General features: G+C 42.3%; 1 protein-coding gene across 19 annotated transcripts in view; it reads left to right on the plus strand.

The window, feature by feature from the left end:
* The window catches only part of FREM1 (FRAS1 related extracellular matrix 1), a 148,617-nt gene that overhangs the window by 103,660 nt on the left and 21,333 nt on the right, over positions 1-23,624 (plus strand). For 15 of the 19 annotated variants that reach the window (XR_006721686.2, XR_006721685.2, XM_045509952.2 and 12 more), the window contains 5 exons: positions 2,997-3,411; positions 8,114-8,315; positions 9,037-9,181; positions 17,249-17,378; positions 20,462-20,534. Coding sequence is in view for 17 of the 19 variants with exons in the window: in XM_045509952.2 (XP_045365908.2) it covers positions 2,997-3,411; positions 8,114-8,315; positions 9,037-9,181; positions 17,249-17,378; positions 20,462-20,534 (965 nt within the window). In the remaining 2 variants the exon portion in view is untranslated. Of the gene's footprint in view, positions 1-2,943; positions 3,412-8,113; positions 8,316-9,036; positions 9,182-17,248; positions 17,379-20,461; positions 20,535-23,624 lie in introns of those variants that run through there. The other 4 variants (XM_045509961.2, XM_045509962.2, XM_045509958.2 and 1 more) reach the window with 4 other exon arrangements.

Raw genomic sequence — 23,624 nt, forward strand, 5'->3', positions numbered from 1 at the left:
AGTGGAGCATTTGGAAGATCATCTGGTCAACCTTTGTAGATGTGAAGCGCTGACCTTGTCACACTGGTGCTGCCAGGCTTATTTTGACTGGGATACCAACCATGACCGTTCACTCTGTCTCTGTCTCTCTCTGATATGTTCTCTGCCTGTGAGTACTTTGCATTGTTCTTTGTGAAAGTGGAATGATGTGTTAGTTCCAGTCATGTTTAGACATTGCATCCTTTCGCCACTGGCTTGTGAGCTTTCGGTCAGTGCAGACAGCTGTCCCAGCTGGGAACGCTGGCCTCAGGAGACGTATTTCTCACCTTTACATGGTCCCTGGGCTGCTTGCCCTCATTTCCGTCTGTCTCACGGCAGGCTGCCGATTACTGACGTGGTCAGATGCCCCTCTTAGGCAGGGAGGAGTTGGAGATGTACTGCCTAGATCACACGGGTCACGCACACATAGAGAAATGTGGCCGCCTTGAGACTGAGCTCCGAGGACCCGGTGGGGCATTGCTGGAATTCAGAGACGAAGGTTGGATCAGATACTCAAATGGCAGCCCCCACCGAGGCTCCAGCCATTGCTGGAGCTTCCGCTTCACCTCCTTGCCCCTGCTCGCTGTCCCTCTCCATCTTTCTCCTTCCTTCTTTGCCAGAATTTGACATGATTTTAATGGGGCACAAAGTCTTTAATTCCACAATTAATGCTGATACTGAAAATACATATCCTTTGGCTTAAATCTGTGCTAAACTGTAAATGGCTAGTTTAAAACTCTCCACGAGAGCACACTTTGACGGAGGGATCTGGTGGGGATTAGATACCACTTTAATGTGAAAGACGGCAAAGCGCGAGGAGTGAGCCGTGTTTCTGGAGGGGTGAAGTGGCAAAAGGGAGAAATTAGAGCCCCTGGGGGAATGGCTAGTCTCCTTACCTTACCTCAACTCAGATGATAGGCCCTGGGGAGGGAACAGGAAAACAATGGAATAAAGGTGTAATTCCATGAAGAGCTCTCCCTGAGAAACCAGCTATGATTTTTATACCTAAAAATGTATATTACTAGACCTTTGAAACTGCCAAGGTGACTAAGTAAAAAGTTGAAGAACACACACAAATATTTTTGTGAGTGTGCTTTTTTTTTCTTTTTTAAAAAAAAAATTACTGAGTTTTGCAAACACTTCATGATCCAGCAATGAAATTGCCCTATTTGATTGGAATTTATTTATCAAAACATCAGCTTTACAAAAAGAGAACTGATGGTTTTGTTTTAGGGGAACTCTGTGATTTTGCTGAATCTACAATTCTAGAATTAATTCAGTATTCTTATTCCAACTGTAAAAATAATGCCGTGGGGGAAAAAAACGGGTTGTCTTCTTTAGGAGTCAAGGTGTGCAAAATGTTGAAACTGTGCTTTATTTGTCGTGTGTCACTTAGCACTTTTAACTTTTTGAATGGAGATTGCTCTTCCCATGCATCACATCCTATTCTCCTTGAAGGCAGTCTTACCAACTCGCTAATTAGAAAGCTCAAAAATTTTAGCCTCGCCTTCAAAGCACCATCTGTATCAACCAAGCTCATCTCCCTTCACTTTTTGTCCAGCTGCTCTTCTCCTGGAGCCCTTTGCCTCAGGCAGGCTGACTGACTCATCTGCTCACACAGCCTGGTTTCACGTTCCTTCATGTTCAAAAGCAAAGCATCAACCCTCAAACCCTGGAGGATAAGACACATTTTGTAAAGAATAAAAAACTTGGTAGTCAGATTTGTCAGATTAGGAGAATAAACACAAACCCATATCTTCTCTAGTCTTTAAAAAAAAAAAAACCCTCCAAAGGAAATTCTTATATAGTTTACTGGTGTATGCCATTACAGCATTTTTAGAGTTTTACGTCCATGGAATATGAGTATCTCTGTCCTTCTTGAATACTGTAAGTAACTGGTATGTGGAGAGGAATGAATAGATGCAAGTCTGTGATTATTTCAAGGTTTCTCTTGGCCCCTGGTTTGTCAGTTTCACTCGAGAGGAGTGATTTCCTAACTTCTGGGAGTTTTAATCGTCCATTTTGTTGGCTTACTTCCACGACAGTCTCAATTGTCCTTTCAAATAGAAATTACACATTGAAATATTCTAAAGATCATTTCAGTTAGTATAATTTTGAGATCAGCAGTGGTGGGTGGAATGTGAGTGAGTGATCAGTATAACCAGGAGCACATGATGGTATCACAAACCTGCAACTGCGAGAAAGATTTTGCTTACCTTGGATTTGTATCATTTCCATTTTTTTCTTTATAGGTCTGCAGTGGTACTCAGGCGCCGCAACTCTTCCTTAATGGCCTGCTAAACCAGCATTTATGTTAAAAACTCTGCAAGAGCAGAAAGTGTGGGGTCAGAAGCCCTGGGTTCTCATCCCAGCTCTGTCTCCTCCCTGCCTTATGATCTCCTTGAATGTTTCTGAACCTTTCGGTCAAATTTTCTTTTCCTTAGAGTGAGGGAGTAATCTCTGTGCAATGTAACTGCGCCATCTCTTGCCAGGGGCCATTGTGGAGGCACAAGGGAAAATACCTGAATTGAGTGAGTTAGCCACATTTGGCCTAGTCAGCACTTTATTGGATGGGCTTTCATTGATCAGTCTTGAGAGTTTAGCTTGTTAAATTCTCACAAAGAAAATACAGCTGCGAAAGCCTAGAAATGAGTGTATTCGTCAGAATCACACAGTGGGTCTAATCACACCCAGTAGGGGAGCCTGAGAAATACTGACACAGTTCGTCTGCTCTCTCATGTGAGTCTACAGTCAGTGCTAGGAAGACGTAGTTTGGGGGTTAGGATGGTCTTTTTGGTGTTATGTACTGACTAGTTTAACCCATAGAATGGTGTTCTTCTGAAAGCTCTGCCCTTGAGTTTTCGCTCGCGCCCCACCACGACGTGTCCTGTAGTAAAGGTGTGTGTTGTTATCATTTCATTCCAGTAGATGGTGACACGAGAATCCATGTTGAAGGCTGCCTTGCCTCTCTTTGCCAGATTCATCGTCAGCAATGGACTGCAGACCAGGCCCGGGGCCTTTGAGATCGCCCTGGAGGCCATGGACAGAGCCTTACCCGTGCTGACCAGGAACGAGGGGCTGAGGCTGGCCAAAGGGGCCACCGGCCTGCTCTCCCCCGACCTCCTTCAGCTGAGCGACCCTGACTCCCCCGTGGAGAGCCTCGCCTTCGTCGTGGCCCAGCGCCCTCGGCACGGCCAGCTCCAGCTGCGGGGGGCGCTGCTGCTTCAGCACAACTTCACTCAGCGCGACGTGGACAGCGGCCGGGTGGCCTACAGGCACTCGGGAGGGGACGCTCAGACCGACCGCTTTACTTTTGTGGCCACAGACGGGACAAACCGAGGCTTTCTTGCAGATGGGAGAGTTCGGCAAGAACCTGTTTCATTCACCATCCAGGCAAGTATGACCAGTCCAGCTCATGGCCAGAGAAGTGGAGGAAATGACTTCAAGGAGAAGTAGTTCCTTATTTCCTTCCTCCTCTCATCCACACATGTAGTGTGCGTGTACAGCACGCCAGGCACTGAGCGAGGGACCATATTGTATGAACGAAGCAGATGGGGTCCCTGTGCCCACACTGACGCCCAGCCTCAGTGGCAGGACAGAAAGGACCGAAACACGGGGGCTTTAGACTTAGACACACCTAGGCTGGAATTTCTGCTTTAAACATTTTAATATCGGTGTGAGCTTAAAGGAATTCTTCAATTCTTCTGATTCTACTTTTCCTTCTTTAAAAAACGCGCTTTACAGCCCAGCAGTGAGAATTAAATAAGATTAGGTACCCAAGGCCCTAGCCCATTGCCTGAAGTGCATTAGGTATTCAGTCTCCTGTAACTACGGTTTTAGTAGCTGACTGCGCTGTTATGTTGATGCTTATGGGTCCATGTTATCTACTGGCGTTTTAATACTTTTCAATTAAACACATGAAAACCTACAACGCCGCATCAGTGTTACACACACATTAATGATGAGGGAAGTCACTGGAGCAGCTCCAATTTTTGGAGTGTTAACTGCAGGTCGAACCCACTTTACATAAATCTCATTTAATGTTCATAAAAATCCTGTGAACTAGGTTTTACCATCTCTATCGTATAGACGTGCAGAAGTAATTTGGTCAGACACACGTAGAGCTCTCACGTCTTTCTGATCCCGAATGCTGTGTCCTTTCCGTGGCACCACACCTGCCACCGTTGTGTTGACTATTTGATGATTCTTTGAGGGCGTAATGTGTTTTCCGTTTTTCAGTCAAAACACATCAAGTACGTTCTGGCTCCCAAAGCCCTGAATCCACTCTCCTTGGATATGGTTCACCCTGTTTTACACACTTCCACCAGCAGCAAAAAAAGATATGTCTGTCTCTTAATTACAGGATATATTCTGATTATATAAAATAATAATTTTCCCTTGCTCTTTAGTCTTTGTCTTAGGGTTCTGCAGAGAAACAGAATCAATAGGATGTACATAATTTATACACGTATCAGTTATGAGTGCAGGAGAGAGACTGATTTATGTTCAGGAATTGGCTCATGCAGTTGTGGGGTCTGACACATCCAAAGTCTGCCCGGCAGGCCAGCAGCCTGAAAATTCCAGCAGGAGTTGATGTTCCAGTCTTGAGTCCAAAGGCGCAGTGTGAAGGCAGAACTCCTTCCTCTGCAAGAGACTTCTGTCTTCTCCCTGAAGGCCTTTACGTGATGGGATGAGGCTCACCCACAGTGTGGAGGGTAATCTGCTGGACTCCAAGTCTGCTGGTTGAAATACTAATCACATCTGAAAAAAGGCCTTCACAGGAACATCTCCGCTGGTGTTTGGCCAAACCCTGGGCATCATAACCCAGCTAAGATGACATACATTTACCTATCACAGTCTCCACCTAAGGTGGGATTTGAGTTGAAATGTGGGGAGTTACGATAACACAGAGTGAGTAGGGAGGTCCAGAAAACGCAATGAAATTAGGAGGCACTGGGAGAAGAGAGCAGGTGTTGATGTTATTGGCACAGTATGTAAGAAGTACTATGCACATAGTAGAATCACTGTTTCTTTTTTCTTCCATGTTTTCATTGTTGTTAGCTGCATCCCATGCTTCAGTCTGTTAATGTCTTTTTCTCAGCTCCTGGCTCCCCAGGCTCTATGGAGAAATACCACTGTACTGTCCAACAGGAATAGTTTTCTGGTCTGTATGCTTGCAAATTTGTAGGAGTTATTAATTCTGAGTGCTGGCGTAAGGGTTCCTTCCTCCACTCCAGAACAGAGAGGGTGGTGACTGAAGAAAGTACCAGAACTTAAATCAGGTTTCTCCCAACACCAAAGTGATCTTAAAGAGCATGGTTATCATAAGGGAGTTCTCCCTTGGAAGTTGTAGCATTTACTGACGGGAAATTGTTGAATACATGTTGCAAAGTTTTTTTCGTTATAAAAGTGCAAGGTTTTCCTTGCCTGTATGTAAACAAACAAACAAACAAAGCTCATCCACTCTTAGGGTCCCAACCTGGGTAACTGAGGGCAAAGCTATTGGACTGAAGCACAAGACACAGGTGTATTTTACTGATAGCAGCAGGCACCAGTCTGACATTTGTTTGGTCGGAAGTCATGTCTTTCTGACCGAGATTCTGCAGTCTTGCTACAATGACTCCTGTAATCTTCCTTTGACAGGGGACAGGGCTGGAGGTGACGGGGAAAGGACCGGTGTCATTGCTTCCCATGGTTTAGGCAAGTGTGAGCTGATTTTCAGTGCATTCAACACAAGTGATCATCAGGATGTAGCCTTAAAAAAAAAAAAAAAAGTCTTGTACTCCAGTACTTCCTGCTTACTGAGTCAGAAGACCTGCTTTTGAAGAGGCTAGAAATTTAGTAGATTTAGTATACATTTTAACACAAAGTATGACCAAAGAAGACACACCCAGGGACCCTGTAACCAGAGTGTGGATATTAACACTTTTTAAAACAAATGATCACAACAGGTATTTACTCCTGTTTAAATACTTTTATTGTTAAGAAAAATATAATATTGAAAAAACTACCCTCAACTATCTACCAACTTCAAGGATTACTCACAAGGCTTGAAGTATTTTTAATTTTCCTCTCTTGTCATTGACCATCCTTCCTCTTGGCTCCCCCAGAGCTCCTACCCCAAAGGCTATGATACCTGTTTGACTCCCCACCTCCCAGCCACCCTCTCAGCTCTGAGCTTGCCAGCCACACTTCTTTAGGAGAGAAGAATGACTGTAACTTATAAATATGTTAGTTGCTGTTTCAGCTTATGCAATCATTGTTTGTGGTAAAGGATTCATAAGCTACAGAAAAGGACAAGTAAAAAACAAAGTCCTTCACAATCATCCCATGGTCATTCATGGCTTCCCTCCAGTCTTTTATTCTGTGCAATAAAAAATGGGATGACATTATATGTACTATTATGCATAGTACCTGTTTCCACTCTTATGTTATAAAAATTTCCTCATGTCATTAAATCTTCCTTGAAAACATAATTTTTAAAGGCTGCATGGCACTCAGTCACAGGCAGAAATGATTTTTGATGTTTTGTGGAATTTCTTGTTAATTGCTATTATAAATTATATTTGAGTCAACCTCCATATATATACACTTTGTACATATCCGTTTCTGTAGAATATACTCAAAAAGTGAAAATTTTGGATCACTACATATGCATATTTTTAATTCTACATATATCTCAAATTTATATCCTGAAAAATTTTCACTTATTTGCATTCCTACCAGCAAAATACAAAAATGCCTGTTTCTCCAAACATTTACCAACACGAGGTATGATTACTTTTTAAAATAAAAAGCTGCTTGCCAACTTGAAAGGAAATTTGGTGATGACAAAATTCCATCTAGAGTTACTCAAAGGAGAATTGGTAATTTTTCCCCATCCCACGACAGATGAACAGGTTTGTGTAAGTGCTCCCAGAATTTTGTCTGTGTCTGTATGAACATGTATATATGTTTGCTTTGAACAAAAATGGTGGTGTAGTCTCCTGTTCTGCAACTTGTTTGTTTGTTTTTTTAGCAGTTAACACTTGTGGAGATTTTTCATTATCAGTTTACCCTACCTCTTTTTCTTTTTACTAGCTGGATAGTAGTTTATTACGCCATCATACTCCCCCCAAATATATATATATGTTGTCTTATCATTGACACTCAGGTTTTATTTTGCTACATTTACAACAGTATTATTTTGGGGGTAAAGAAAGTTAAAATTTGAATGAGTAGGCATGAGGGGAGCAAAGATAGTGTCCTTATCCCTGTTTCCTGGTATCAGTGATGAATTGTGCTAATCCATCCAAAAATGCCCCATCCCTAATCTGCAGGAGTCCTTTGTACGCTGGACTGAGCTCCATACTGCCCTTGAATGAGGCCCTTTGTGGTGTCTGAACCTATGTCCCTCTCCCCCTCATGAGTAATCGTTCACCACAGTCTTCACAACTTGAACCCACCTTAGTGATCTGTTTAGTTACCCGGTTCTCATTGTCAATGAAACGAAAATGCGAATACCTATAGGTAAGCATCTTTCACTTTCTTTTTTAACTGAGGTATGTTTATTTTCATTCAACATTTTCCCGTTTGAACAAAGACATGACAAGAAAAAAAAAAATGTTCAGTGCATTTGTAGACCGTTGTAACTGTTTCTGTCAATCACCAAACCCTGGGAAAACCGAGCTGTCCTTCTGTGTAACTAACATTAAGTTTGCAATACAATCCTTGGGTCAGTTTTAATGCATGCATTCAACAGGTGTTTCTTGAGCTTCTTTTTATGTTTGGGCACTGGGCCAGGTGCAGGGAGTACGTACGTGGGGGGAAGAAGACATGGTATCTGCCCTCAAGGAGCTGATATCCTAATGGCGGAGTCAGACGGTGGGCAAATAAAGCTGGGTCAAAGTTTACAATAGAAAGTTGGCCTCCGTCCCAGGCACTATGATGTTTGTTGAGGATATTGCAAAAAAAAGATAGTCTTTAGCAGAGATTTTAACATAGGAGGAGGATAAGGAATCTGAAATTGAAGAGAGTTTGTCATTGTTGAACCACTAAAGCCCTACGCAGATGAGAAGCCTTTGTGTAATGTTGTGCGTCATTATTGACAATTCAGGTGGACCAGTTGGACACAGCAGCCCCCTCCATCACACATTTGTATTCCCCTTCTCAAGTGGGGCTCCTGAAAAATGGCTGTTATGGGATTTACATCACGTCCCGCGTGTTGAAGGCATCGGACCCTGACACCGATGACGATCAGATCATCTTTAAGATTTTACGAGGCCCCCAACACGGACATCTGGAGAACACCACAACAGGTACTGCCTTCCTGAATCCCTGTAATCACTCACGTTAGGACACCCAGGGGCTGGCAGGGCTAGAGGGTAATTTAATTAAATGCAGGCCCATTTGGTGCACACTCCCCAGGGCTTACTGATAGATGCAGTTTATAAATCAATATTGGTGCTAAAGAGGGTTTGAAGCTGAGTTTTCCTAAATTCATCTTGGAGTGGGAGAAGCCAATACTGATACACAGCTGTTTATTGTTTACAACTGGCTATTGAAAAAAAAAGTTGCGATATATTCACAGGAACACACATTGTCAGGACGAAATTCATACTTGTCACTCATTTTTTCCTATCATGACTTCTGAACAATGTCAGCTCATTAAAAACAAACATTTTGGTGTAATGTTTTCTCCGGATTATATATTATTTCTGCTTTATGAAAACAATGATCATTTTATGTCACTAAACAGGATGGTACAGAATTTTAGATTTTATTACCATATCTTCCTTCTTGCTCTCTATTTTTATATTTAATGTACAATACTTCTGAGACAAAGTAATTTCAAAGCCTAATTTAACTTCATTGAATTTGAGTTTTAAGATAGTTACATTATATTAATCTCTTTCAAAATATATACACTTTGGCTATTTTTAAAGATGAGTTTAAAATAAACTAGCTATAAAATTTTATCAGCTCTTAGCTAACGCTTTGTTTGATTACCCATGAAAATAATTTGCTTCTTTTTTGTAGGTGAATTTATCCATGAGAAATTTCGCCAAAAGGACTTAAACAGTAAGACCATTCTTTACATCATAAACCCATCTTTGGAAGTGAATTCAGATACCATGGAATTCCAAGTCATGGACCCCACAGGAAACTCTGCCACTCCTCAAATGTAAGTTCTTTTGCTCATTCAATAGTCCTGCATGTAATGTCCAGAATGTATCTGATTAGGAAAGTGAAATGTTCTTTTTTAAGCACAGTCTAAGAGGACAAACAGAACATTCCACAAGCTCATAGAGTTCATTTTGGAGAGGAAACTTCTATTACTACTTGATAATGGGAAAGCCAGTAGCTTTACAGAACATGGAAACATTAAAAAGCTCACTTGTGTAGAGCTAAGTCATTCATTCTATGCATGTAAATGCATATACACTTTCATACACACAGAGGTTTCTGTCTTGACAATTCACCGGCATCTAGGACTAAGCTTGTGGGCTCATGTACAAATTGTGCAGCAAGAGGTCACTCTAGGACCACGTTAGTAACCAGTCTCCTAAAATATTTAGAGCCGGGAAGAATGAGATTGTCAGGGAGGTTTAGCAAAACATCTTCTCTTCCAAAAACCCCAAAATACCCAAATGACCACTAGCACTGCCTTTGTAAGTTAATAAACCTCTCATAGGTAAGATGAGGACAGTGTGAAGAGGGAAACAGACTTGGGGAGGAATTAAATGACGGAGAAGTTGTGTAAAGTGTATGACCCTCAGAATAACGAGTAACAAATCCTCAAAATTAACAAGATTAACAGACCACAGTGATTTCATTCACTGGGTCCCCGTTCTGGACTTTTCTGGAAGGTATACCTTGAATAACTTACCAGCTGTCAGATGATCACAGAAAGTTTAGTCATAGCCCAGTTCTCCATGTGCTGTGTTTTTTTTTTTTCTTTTTAAGTTTGATATCCTTCCTAGTCACCTCAAAGAAAAGTTGTTTATTTACCCTCATTTTAGTATTCACCCTATCCTAGTCCAACTACACGCTGTGAGGACGGCTTCTTTATGGAGCTTTTACCGCAGAACACGGGCAAAGGGAGAAAAGAAAATTGAGAAATTCGCCTCTACCCTCTTCATTCTTGCTTTTTAATCTGATCCTGAGTTGTAGTCCCAGTACTCGCCAGCAGAGGTCTCTGTGGTCATTGTTAGAAAAAAAACGCATCCTTAACAAAACATGTTCCCAGGGTCCCACCTCTGTTGCCTCTAGTACATGGCCTAGATTTATAACTGCCATAGATTTTTTTCATTGAGTGGCTACTATATGCCTGGTACAAGTAGCCGGGAAGCAAGGAAGACCTGGTCCCTGACACTGAAATACGATCATGATGCTATAAAACTAAAACAGATGCCTACCTCGCATTAAAATGCTCTTGCCTAAGAGAAAGGATCCCTTGAGATTACAGTCTTTATAGGAAATATATTACCTACTTTGTTTCAGACAAGCATCTCTCGATTCTCAAGAAAATGTTTTTTTAATCCTACTCCAAAAATACTAATAAATTGATTTCACTTGCTTTTTAATAGTTCAACTAAACACATAAGAGTATTAATCAGACTTGCTCCTGACCGAATGCTGACCACAGGTCTTCCACACTTGAATACAGTATAGCGGCCAGAGATTTGTTTTTTTTTTCCCTGAAAGAGCTAAGTTGATACTGCTTCACCTGCATCCCCTCTTTATTCCTCATTGCTATTAAGGACATCGCTTTTGAAGACGATTTATGATTTTAAATAATTCCCTAGTTTATTGGAGAGTTACAGAATCTATAACTTTAACTGAGGCTTTTAAAATTGGCTCCTGCTTATAGTGGATACGTATTTCCAGGTACCTCTGCTGAGGATATTTCTAACTCAGCGTGCAGTGATTGAAACCAGGGGAACACAGTGCACAGTATGCCTACTGATCATCAATGCCAAAGTAACTTTGATTTGATTCTGACATATATTAAGGGAGGGCAAGGAGAAAGCGAAATTACTCAGTACTGATTTTGTAAGTTTTGAAGGGTATAATTTTCCCTAACCTCATTTGTAAGTACATGTTTTTTGGAACAAGAAATGCTTTTTTTTTTTTTCCCCCCCAGTAGGAAGCAATGTTATAAATAGTGGTCTGTCTTCCCAGGACAGTTAGCAAGACTGTAGATACATATATAGTATAAGTCACAGGCGTTTACAACATAGTTTTCTGCTCTATTTCATTGTTCTTCACTTAATCATCACAACCAGCTATAAGCTAGGTGCCGCCATAATCCAGAACTTACAGGTGAGGGGAGTGAGGCGCAGAGATAGGAGTAACTTTTCCAAGCTCATACAGCTGGTTCGTGAAGGAGCCAGGACGATTTAGGCCCAGGGTGTATGGCTTTCGAATGCGTGGTTTTCCTCGCTGCTCTAAAGGACTTCTCGCCTGCTCTTAGTGAACGTGCTAAGCTGACGTACCTCCCTTCTTTCTCTCCAGTCATTGGCCACCAAGGCAGCAAGAAAGGGGGATACTTACTCCTCAAGGGCCTTAAATACAAATTACAGGTATCAATATGAGTGTGCGGTCCAGGTCTAACACGCTGGGGATTATGGAATAATTAATACATGAAAAAAAGCACTGGACTTAGAGCCAAACAGCAGAGTTTGAGCTTTGGCTCTGCCATTGACCTAGGTTGGGCCTTAGTTACCTCATCTGTAAAGTGGAGACAGTACCATGGTTTGTTCAGAGGAACAAATGAGATAAAACGTATGAAAGCATCTTGTATGTTTAAAGTCCTTAGCAAACTTAGCCTGTGGGGGTGATTACTATTGTCCATTCATGTGGGTACAACAATTGACTGTTTGAAAAAAGTATTGCAGAGACATTTGGTGGCCAGTTCAGGGCTATCTCTAAAAGTTGACTCTGGGATGACTCACAAAGTGAACAGTTAATATGCTTATTAGTCAGTAAACTAAATGCTATGGAACTTTGTATGCTTGTTTGGCTTAGAATAGATTAATAGATAAATGTTCCACGTTTTTGAAAAGTGAAAACCTTCTGTAATAAAGCTGAAGGGACAAGGTGCAATCTGGAGCAGAAAGGAGGCTCTTTAAAGAACAAGAAGGACCTGTATTCAGTGGGGGTTGTCCCAGAATCTTGATTACTAGTGAGTTTTTGTACTTGTAGAATTCCTATAGAATATCAGTCCCGAAGGGTCAATAGATATCCCATGAGAAATGCTGTTAGGACATCTTGATGTAATCAAGTTATTGCCTGCTCTCTGGCATGCTGTTTAACTGCATCACGTCCCAGAATCATGAAGATGCTCGCATGCACTGGGACTCTTCCAGAGAGAGATATAATATGCAACATATTGCAACCTGATTTAACTGTAGAGCCCTGCCGTTCAATAGCTCATGGAACAAGTTTTTCATGGGATACATTTGGGAGACATTTTAATGTAAATAGAAATTATTGTATAACTGAAATCCATGGAAATTTGCATAAAGGTTCCGATTTGGCTCAGTGCCTAAATTTCAGGCACTGTGCTAGGTGCTTTCACATATGTTGCCTAATTTAATCTCCAAAACACAATCCTCTGAGGGTGATAAGGAAATCAGGCTCAAAGCATTTAAGTAATTGGCCAGAAGTCACTAAGTGAACGAGTGGCAGAGCCCACAGCACACCCTGACCACCTGACCGCACAGTGAGTGCTCGTCCCGTGGGCTCGTGCCTTGGCGTGACTCGCTCACACGCTCACGTCTGTGCTCCAGCAGCAGTTTGAAACTCAAGACGGTCTGCAAACTAAGTTATAGGAGCCACATCATTCACCAAAATCAATTCTGCAGACTGCAGAATGGAGCCAGCTTCTGACCAACACAACACTTTCTTAACACATGCTCCATGTTGACCTCTTTCTTGTGCCCACTGGGGAAAAAGGTGATGTTCAAAAGAAAAGCTGACCCAGGCTGCAGGTCCTCACGACTCAGTGGCTGCCTCTCCGGCTGCTGCGTGATCCCAGGCACTCAGAATCTTCTCCTCCCTTTGGCTACCCTCATCTACCTATTCTACTTTTCATCCTTGGCCTTAAAAAAGAAGGAACAAAAAAAAAAAATCAAAAAGAAAAGGAATCTTTAGCAGGCGAACTTGGCAATGTGTTAGCAACTTTTATGAAACACATTGGAGGGGAAGAGGTTGAAACCATTGGCTGGGTAAAGCTTTCACGTTAGCTGCAAGCCAGAACTTAAAATATTTGTCTCCAGACTAGATCTACAAAACCACAGCGGAAGGGAAGGGAAATAGCACTTATTAAGCACCCACTGTGTACAGGTGCTTTATACAGATTAACAGATTTTAATCTTCATCATTTGATGTGAGTGTAATTCACCTCATTTTAAAGATAATGAAAACTGAGGTCCAGGGACACTGGGTAACTGACCATAATGACACACTAATATGTGGTTGCAAGACGTGTCGGACTCCAAAGCACTTGTTTTGGGTACTCATTTTGCTGCTTCCTGGCCTAAGCGCTGTTTCCCCATTATCATGAGAGAAAGACAAAAATGAAAACACAGGTGTTCATAGCATCAAATTATGGAGCTTAATAGCATCCTCTTTGAATTGATTAAGTCTTAGACTGAATACTTGGAAAAATGTTTTTTAACAGTTCAATTTTCTTAAGTCATGTGCTGCTTGATTTTAAGTGAAGATCTAGTTATAGGACTAATTTAATCACAATTTTAGCTTCATAAAACCTTTCACTGAGAAACTCAAAGTGCTTAATGAGTGTTCATTAAAGTTCATTTAACCCCTTTGAAGTACAGACTCATTATTATTATACTCTGGGAAGTGAAGAAACTGAGGCATCCAGCAGCTAGGCACCTTTTTCACATACTCTTGTTAACCTAGATTAACGTCCCAAATCCCAAACCAGAGTCTTAATCCCAGATGTTTCTTTTGGTTCATTGTTCCTTCATATAAATGAACCAAAATAAGAGAATGTGTATATTTTTTATTCTGCTTCAACACTATTGATATTTTGGGCCAGACGATTCTTTAATGTGGTCCAGGGGTGGAGGATGAGTTGGGGTCGGAACACTGCAGGATGTTAAGCAGCTTCCCTGGGCTCTACCCACTAAATGCCAGTAGCACCCCCCCTCCTCTCAGTTGTGACAATCAGAGCTGTCTCTAGACACTGCCCAGTGTTGAGAAGCACGCGCATGCCTCAGAAAATAGCACGTAAGTGTGTTAAGAAATCATGATTTGTGGTAGAATGCTCTTTTATCAATGCCATCTTTCTCTCTAGCTAAAAATGTCCAATAATGGCTAACGAATCCAGGGTAAATCAGGGCTAGGAAAAAAAAAAACATGTGAGGATCATTAAAATGTGAAGATTTGAACCAACCCTTGTCTCCATGTCACCTCCGCATCCAGAGCTCTCCAAACGTCTCTCCTGGGCTCCTGCCTCTGGTTACCTACATGATGCCAGGGGTGCAGCTGTGTGGCTTCTTGCAGGGAGAAGTCCCAGGGGATTGACTACGTTGCTTACTTTTCTTCCCGGTGTTTGTGTAGAGTTGAAGCAACCACAGTCTCAGGGTCGAGAGATCCCCTCAGATACAATACTGCAGAAAACAAAAAGCACGTTCAAACCGTGTGTCACACATACCCTATAGGAATGCAAGCGCTTCGTGATTTACGTTATTTTTCTGGCAAATATGTAGCCTGGCTTAAATTTCATGGCTTTTCAATCGATCTTTATTATTTGTAGGAAGTAGTCTTAAGGAAATAAAACAGAGCCTTGTGTCATGACAACCTTGCCCTCTAAGCATTCTGCAGCCTTCTAATGGCATGTATCAGGGGTATGCGTAAGCTTTCCCGAACACCAAGACCCTTAATGCTTTGAAGCTGAACCGCACTCTACACGACCCACTTCAGGGCATAGACCAGCAATCAGATCACATTTCACTCCTGGCCTCAAGGTCACCTGGACCTGCATAGCGACACTGAGGTTTCTTCCCCGTCATGGTCAGCGTTAGCAACGAGTGGATTCTTAGAACATTGGACATTGAGACTCATTTGAGCCTTACTGAGACTTAGCTGAAATCCATCCATGTTTATCTATTTGACTCGCTCCCACAGCCCCTCTTTCCTTCCTGCTTCGTCTTTCTGTCTTTTCTTCCCGTCCTTCTTGCTGATTATTTTCCTCCCTCGTTTAGCTGGCTCCTTCAGGAATTTTTTGCAACACGTTATTTCTATTGGCAGTTATAATATCCTTATTGCTTGTTATCTTTGATTCTTTAAGCATAGTTATTTACTTATTTCCTGATCTGTTTCATGTGAGATTTGAAATTAGTTGCATCAGAGACCCATGAGGGTCCCAATATTATATAAGGATTCTGTTTTCATGTCAAAATTTTACGAGGTCCAACATGCCGATAACAATGAATTTCATATCTATTGATTGAATAAACATATATGTTCATACAGATTCGCGAACCTCTGTAATAATTCCACGCTCCCCGACTACCCTCATCCCACTGGCCCATGGTCAGTGGCATAGGAGACAGTGCCACTGAGTTTGCTTTGCTAGTGAACTTAATCTATAGGGTGCAACTGTGACACATGATTAGTGCAAGGACATAAAGTGATTATTAGAGGATAAACTTACTCTCTAATATGAATGATCTCCTGGGAAGTCTGGAGAGCCCTGGGAAGTCTGTGAACTCCACACGAACACGGTAGCACCCAGACTTCCTAGTTCTGCGAGGGAAACAAAACGGTAAGAAGTAAATTTAAAAGTCTAGAGGAAAGAGCCTGCATCCAAGTGGAAGTCTGTGAATGCAGGAAGGCAAACCCCGAGGGTTTTGTAGATGGAGAATGAAAGGGGAACAAATAAAACAAAAGCAGTGGAAGTGTGTTAAATGGCCCTAGTGAAGATTGCTCCTGTCTTTTCTATGGCTGCAGGTTGCAGGGGGTAAAAAAATGTAAGAACATAATTGGAGAGAAATGTTTAGGTGAAATATTTCAAGTTTTCTCACCTCAAAAGGGGAACTACGCCAGGGTAAGGATAAAATTATAGCCCTCTGCTTGAGCTCCGGCAAGATCATGAGGCCCTGCAGCTGGGAAGAAGGATGCAGAGAAGGAGTAGGACATTTGGCTTCAGATCGGTGCTGGGAATTCCATCTCTGCTCTCAGTTAGCTTAGTCAGAGCTTTTTGCCTTTGAGCTAGTTACTTAACCTTTCTAAAACTTGGTTTTCTTTTCTGAAGAAAAGAAAAAGAAGGAAAGTACCTTCCATACTATGAGGATTAAAGAAGTCAATTTTCATCATCAGATGTTGGGATCACTAAATATGGTGCGGGGAAAAAAGACCACCCTCTCTTTATCAGGTTTATTCAGTTGTATAGCTGCCTCCAAGTTATATTAGTGTAGCCCTTTTATCTGCACAGGGGAAGGCACAGAGAACAGTACTCACACACATGCACGTCTTAATTCCTAGGCACATCCTCAAAGATATCTTGCTATTAAACTGAACCCAAGTTTGGAGATGATCTGTGCCTGGAAAGAGGTCTTGTTGTTCCAATGAAGGAAGTGAAAAATAGGGGAGAAGACTTCATGTCAATGTCCTTTCCACGAATGAACATCTCCTTGAGCTTAATACCTGCTCCTTTCCCTTCAAAACACTCAAATTCAAGCCCCCCCCTTTTTTTTATCATTAATAACTGTGGCCTCTGATAGACTTTTAAGCTTATTTCTACATTTGTAAAATGGAATTTTAACACTTGCTGTGTCTACCTCACAGCATTGTTGAGAGCATCAAATGAGATAATGTTAATAAATTTCTTTGTGAACTAATATGTACCAAACAAGTGGAAGGAACTTGTAGCTTCGGTGCAGGTTGATGAACAACCTCTACCACCTGATATGGACCATGGTTTAGTCTGGTACCCAGCAGACGGTCTCCACCACCATCTATTATGCATGTCTCATGATTTTTTATTTTTTATTGAAGTACAGTGTGTTGACAATATTTTTCGTTTCTGGTGTACAGCATAGTGATTCAGCTATGTATTTATATCTATATTCCTTTTCATATTCTTTTTCATTATAGGCCATTAAAAGGTATTGAATAAATTTCCCTGTGCTGCACAGTAGGACCTTGTTGTTTATCTAATGTATGTATAGTGTTTAACATCTCATGATTTTCTTTCTTCTTTTCCTTACTTGCGTAGTTTGGAACTGAAGTGGTCCCATATCGAGTGGTCACGGACCGAATATGAGGTCTGCGAGAACGTGGGCTTGTTGCCCCTGGAAATTACCAGAAAGGGAGATTCCATGGACTCGGCCTTTGTGAGTGTAAAGGTAACAACTCTAAACTGTGCACTTTCAAGCTAAAACTTAGGTTGCTGGTTGATGCCTTTGATTATTTCCTTAGAAAAGTTCATAGTAGTCAAGGAAATGTCAAGCTGCAGGAGTGTGGCTCTACCGCAGAGGCTCTAAGTATAAGATCCCACGTCCCTCCACCCTTTCTCTGGGTTCATTACCTCCTAGATAGGATATTTCTAACCCATTTTTAGTTTCCAAATGTGGCCTTTAACTCTTGAAGTTGGAGATATGTCCAACCTAGTGAACTTGGGCCAAACTCTGCTTTAGAAAGGAAAATTGTATGGAAGTTTCAGTCCCCAGGTGGCTTTATCACAGCAGAATTATTTCCTGTGGTCTCAGCAGATGAGAAAAATCAGGAAACAAACCTATCTTAAGGGTTACCCAAGCTGTGCAAATCTAAGAGACCGTATGTCAATACAGGCACCCTGAGATGGAAGGAATCTTCAGGAGCCACTTTTGGACCACACACCTTGCTATTTCTTTCCACTGACATGGACCATCCGTGGCTTCTAGAATTGAAGGACGTTTTAGGAGTCACTGTAAAAACTGCACTTCACGAGGATGAGAGCATGAAATGCTTGTACATACTAGTGATGGTGAATGAGCCTTAAAGAGTCCCCTCTTCCATCTAAGGGAAAAAGCACTGATACTGGCCTCTGGGAGGCGGGGAGTGGCATCTCAGTTAAGTCTCAATTACAAGAATAAATTCAGATCACCCTCAGAGCCCTGTGCACGTAAATTCTACCGTCTCCAGGCTCAGTATTTCTCTTTCCGTTGGACATGGGCTCTTTTCCCCAGAACTGCGGTGCTTTATTGTCATTAAGGCATCAGATAACTTGGTGTCCCCTGTAATTTCCCAGCACATTGTTTATGGAAAAAGAAAGAATCTGCCTGGATGGTTTTCTGATCCCCTCCCGGTCCTCCATAGAAAGCACCGTATGCTGTAGTCTGGAGTTCTGGGCGCGTGCCCCTTCAGCGTGCCCGGTAGAAGGAACACGCGCGGTGTGGCAGGGAACCTTTTGTCTGCTTAAGCTGAGCGCACCCAGGGAGGCCGCCGGCCGAGTGTGCAGGCCTTCCTCACGCCGCCGCCGGGGCCTTCAGGGACCAGCCCGCCCGGCGCCGCCTGCGGCTTTGTACCACAGCTTGTCGGCTGCTCGGCGGCGAGAAGCGAGAGGAAAGCGCTTTTACCCTCTGCTGTTCGCCCTGGTTTGAATCGCGCACCTTCCGTGGACCGACTTCTCCGCGCACCCTGCCCCAGACCGACCCTTTCCCCGCGGAGGCCCCTGTAAACTCCGTGGCGGTAAATGCTGGGAACTGCACGGGCGGGAGCCGTGCGGCGAAATGAAGCCGCAGCGTGTGGCGCGGACAGGTGTGCAGCGGGCGGCCTTTGCAGTGGAAGGTTGTTCAGGAGGAGTTTGGTGCTGGAAGGAAAGAGTAAATGGGAGCTTGGGAGTTAATACCCTTCTCGAGCAAAATGTTCCCGCTGCAGACCACTGGCAGGTGTTAGGGCCTGTGGTGAGAAGTGGAGATGATGTCTGAGGCCATAGCAATGGGAATTTATACTTAATTTATACTTTTAATTAATGGAGGTACTAGGGACGTACTCTTCCATCTAAGGAAAAAGCACTGATACTGGCCCCTAAGGGGGAAAAGTGGCATCTCAATTAAGTCTCAATTACAAGAATAAATTCAAATCACCCTCAGAACCTTGTGCACGTAAATTCTGCCATAACCAGATTACCAGGACCGCATGCGTGCTAAGCACACGCTCTACCACTGAGCTGTACCCTCCCCCCGGAGTTTATACGTTTTTAATTGTGCACTTCAGTCCTGTATAAGAAAGTGAAGAAGCCGATTAACCCCTTTCCTGGACATCTCGTTCGACGACCTCATTTCCAAGCCAGCCAAGGACACTATTCTTACATACTAGGCTCCCTTGGGGGGGAATTGAGGCCGTGCCTTCAGAGCCTTAAATCACCTGTCTTTCAGCCCTGGGGGTGCCGAGCAGGGGATCAGTCAACAATCTCTTCAAATTAGAGCAATTTTTTTTTAAAAATTGAAGTATAGTTGATTTACCATATTGTGTTAGTTTCAGGTGTACAGCAAAGTGATTCAGATACAGATATTTATATATATTCTTTTTCATATTCTTTTTCCTTATAGGTCATTACAAGCTTTTGAATATAGTTCCCTGTGCTGTACAGGAGGACCTTGATGTTTATCTATTTTATATGTAGTGGTGTGAATCTACTAATCCCAGATGCCTAATTTATCCCCCTCTGCCCCTTCGCCTTTGGTAACCATAAGTTTGTTTTCTATGTTTGTGAGTCTTTCTGTTTTTAAGCCAGACAGAGAAAGACAAACCTCATATGATATCACTTAAAGGTGGAATGTAAAAAAATGACCCAAATGAACTTACTTAGAGCGATTTTTTTTTTTTTTTAACAACTTCCCTGACGAAGCTTCTCAAGCCCTCGGTTCTGGGTGCTGATGGCCTTTGTGGGGCTGCTCACCGGGGCTGTCATCCCCATGGAGCCCTGTTTCATGCCTGTGAAGGGGAATGGCTTCATCCAGACAGGAAGCCATCTGGTGTAAAGGCTTTCAGTGTCCTGGAGCTCGCAGGACACCTCCAGGCTGGTGACAGATCAGCACTCAGGCTGTCCCTGCTTCTGCTTCTCTTCAGGGCCCCCTCCCTCACTGCCCAGGCACTATTTTAGAACCAGGTTGGGACAGAGAGAAGGCGATGAAATAAAAGAATTTTTATAACGATGACAAAAATGCTGTTTAAAACTCATGTTCCTCCGATAACTGAAGCATTTATAAAGGAGAAGCAGAAAAATAAAAATAAAATGTTTTGCTTTTACTGCCATAGAAATTAGTCTTGAAAAACTTAACTTTAAGAAAGATGGATCGAAAGTGACTTATTAGAATGAAAAACACTTTATGTTAAAAACAGATTTAAAAGCCCGAGTTTAGTCTAGTAGGAGATTAGACTAGATATGTCTGCATTACAGAATATTTATTTTTATTTAAAAAAAGACATTTGTTTCCCTCTTCAGGTCAACCAAGTGTCAGCTACAGTTGGAAAAGATTTCACCACAACTCCATCTAAGCTGATTCAGTTTGACCCAGGTACGTTTTTTGTCTACAGTGTGTTTTTGTAAGAAAGTCTGGAGATTGTGGAAAAGAGAGAATATTATGGAACGTCAGCCAAGGAGAAACTCCTCAGGTAACAGAATCACTGGCTCCAAATGCTTATTTAAAGTGAGAAGTAAGATCATCACAAACAAAAGATATAAAATATTAAAGTGAAAAAAAGTAATTTAAAAAAAAAGTAATTTAAAATGTTATTAAAGGTCTGACACAAAGCTGAAATTGTGTAATTGCTTCATATTTGATGGAAAATTTCAGAATGTTATATTCATAGGGCATTTCTAAATTACCTCTCTTGGTTGATATGAGCAGATTCTGGGGGAAATTACTATTTAGTTAAATAGCACATATTTAGTTTTAAGCCTCTGGAAAAAAGTCTGCTGGGTGCAAAAGGGAATACAGAAGCCTGGGGCCTGCTCCCAAGGATGGTCTCTCCTGTGGGAAGTACAGACATGAAAACCACTCACTCATGGTACACTGAGACCCCAAAGATGTGCCATTGTCTGGCTAAGAAAAATCCTGGAAGACTTCCTAGAGGAGATGGTATTCTGAGCAGCTGACAGAGAAAGGGGACTTGAGACTGAAGGACAGACAAACTGGAGCCATGCCCTCTTTCCCTGGCTCCTGCAGATGGGGCCAGTGGCTTTCCCTCACTGCACTGCCTGGTTCGCTCTCTTTCCCTTGAGTGTGGGATGGGCCTGTGTCACCCAACCACAGGCAAATGGAAGAGGCCTTGAGAAGCAGCCAGGGCTTGTGATTTTGTGCTGTCCTTCCGAGGAGGTGTTCTGCACTCTGAGGACACACCACCAAGTCAAAATTTTGCCCACTGCCTGCCACTAACACGTGATGTTTTGGGCAAGAGCAAAACAAAATGGCCTGAATACCATCACCACTCCAAAACTGACAACCTTACTGTTAAACCTAGAAAAGAAAGGCCTTTCTGCTGCTCACCGCAACTTGTGTGATGTTTGATGACTGTGTTAGTTTGCTGGGGCTGCCCTAACGAAGTACGGCAAACCAGGTGGCTTAAAGGCAGAACTTTATTTTCTCACAGTCGTGGAGGCTAGAAGTTCAAGGTCAAGGTGTCAGCAGGGATGATTCCCTCTGAGAGCCGTGCGGGAGAATTGGTTCCAGGCCTCCCTTCCATGCTCTGGCGGTCTGCTGGCATCTCTGGCCTTCCTTGGCTTCTGCCTCATCTCCTGATCTCTGGCTTCATTTCCATGGAGTGTTCTCCTCGGGTGTGTGTATATCTGTGTCCAAATTTCCCCCTTCTATAAAGACACCCGTCATAATAGATTCGGGAGCCGCTCCACTCGAGTATGACTTCATCTTAGTTACGTCTGCAATGACCTTTTTTCCAATAAGGCCACATTCTGAGGTCCTCAGAGTTAGGACTTCCACATATGGATTTTTGAGTGACGCAACTCAACGTACAGCAGAGAGCCTTGCATTTGACGTGCAACAACCCAAATATTGTTATTGGCCTCCTTCTTGTGATATTTAAGTTTCTGACTTGCATACGTTTGTTCCTCAGACTGACCACCCTTGGTGAGGAGAGCCATTCTCACGATGTAGTTGAAATTTACCCTCTGGCGGCTGCAGGCTCTTGTTCTGGTCGACCCCAAGATGAAAGTTGAATGTATTTGCACTGTGCCTTTTATGTACTTCTGATTAAGGCAGTTCCAATCTTTCCACTTTTTGAGAGGCAAGGGTCTTTATCATTTGTCATCTTGATTATTTGAAGTCTGTTTGTCACAAGATTGGGAGTGATTCTGGCTTTTGGTCGATTTTGAGCAGTCCACCGGGTGCTCTGTTTGGATTGGTAAGACCTAGAACCCATCACACTGGAGGAGTCTGAAAGCTACTTCTTGGAGATTCCACAGGCTGAGAGAAGTACCCATTTGTCTAGAACAGTTTACATGCTATTTTGAGCAGATACTAAAGACTTCTGTGGGCTCTAAATAGTCATGATTCTAGAGATTACTTAGACATGTTAAGAAAATAAATAGAGCTTATAAATTAGAAAGAAACTCTTGGTGGTTCATGGTTTGTGAACAAGGTGCAAAGTATTTGTGAAATCACTGAGATCATAAACAATTTCGGAAGGCTTGAACTGGCCCCCTGTTCCCATAAAACAAAAGGTGCTCCAGGGAAATATACACAAGATCTTATGGTAGCTCACAGAGAAAGGAATGTGACAATGTATATATATATATGTTCATGTATAATTGAAAAATTGTGCTCTACACTGCAATTTGACACAATATTGTAAAATGATTATAAATCAATAAAAAATGTTAAAAAAAAAAAAGGTGCTGAAGAGGAGAGAGAGGTGCCAGGTTATGCAGACATAGCCTACTTTACAGTGTGAGTTAATTCCTGGTTATTTTCCTGCAGAACAGATTTTGCTGTTGCTTATTAGCCAGAAACCGTTTTATAAGCTGACCTCCTCAGCTTAGAATGTTTCTGAGAATGTTCAAGTTCCCCCATCCACAGGGCCTGTGAATACTTTTTTGCTCTCTAAAGTCCTTGCCTCTTTCAGATCTGGTGTCTTCATCCCACCCCCACCCCTTTTACCCAGAGCCTTCGGTTCATTTTGTTAAAAACAGCAGCTTCCATGACTGATGAAGAGACAGGGAGTGAGAAAGCAAAGGCAGTGGGACACTATAAGGTTTGAGATCTCTTGGAGGTGTTTGAGATCTCTTATAAACTGAAGAGACACAGAGGGACTTCTCAGTCTAGTGACCTATTCTCAAGTAAGCTTGCCTCGTGACTTCGTACCAAACCAAAAATGAACCCTGACTACTTTGCATTCAGCCATTGTGACTAACCTCGAGTTGAAGTGCAGATATTCTTAAGAAAATGATTGTTTTCCTTTGAAATATGTGTTCTTGAAAGGTTTGCTGCATTCTTAATTGAGACTTCCTCGTGACTGAGAGTCAAAATGTTTTCCAAAGGAACAGCTCTCTGATGTGGCATTTGCTAAAAAACATTGAGAAAAATGTCTTTCAATAGCAAAATCTGTTTTGCAGGAAAATATCCAGGAATTAACTCACTCTGTAAAGTAGG

The sequence above is a fragment of the Camelus bactrianus genome, chromosome 4, assembly GCF_048773025.1.
Source record: "Camelus bactrianus isolate YW-2024 breed Bactrian camel chromosome 4, ASM4877302v1, whole genome shotgun sequence".
Classification (NCBI taxonomy): domain Eukaryota; kingdom Metazoa; phylum Chordata; class Mammalia; order Artiodactyla; family Camelidae; genus Camelus; species Camelus bactrianus.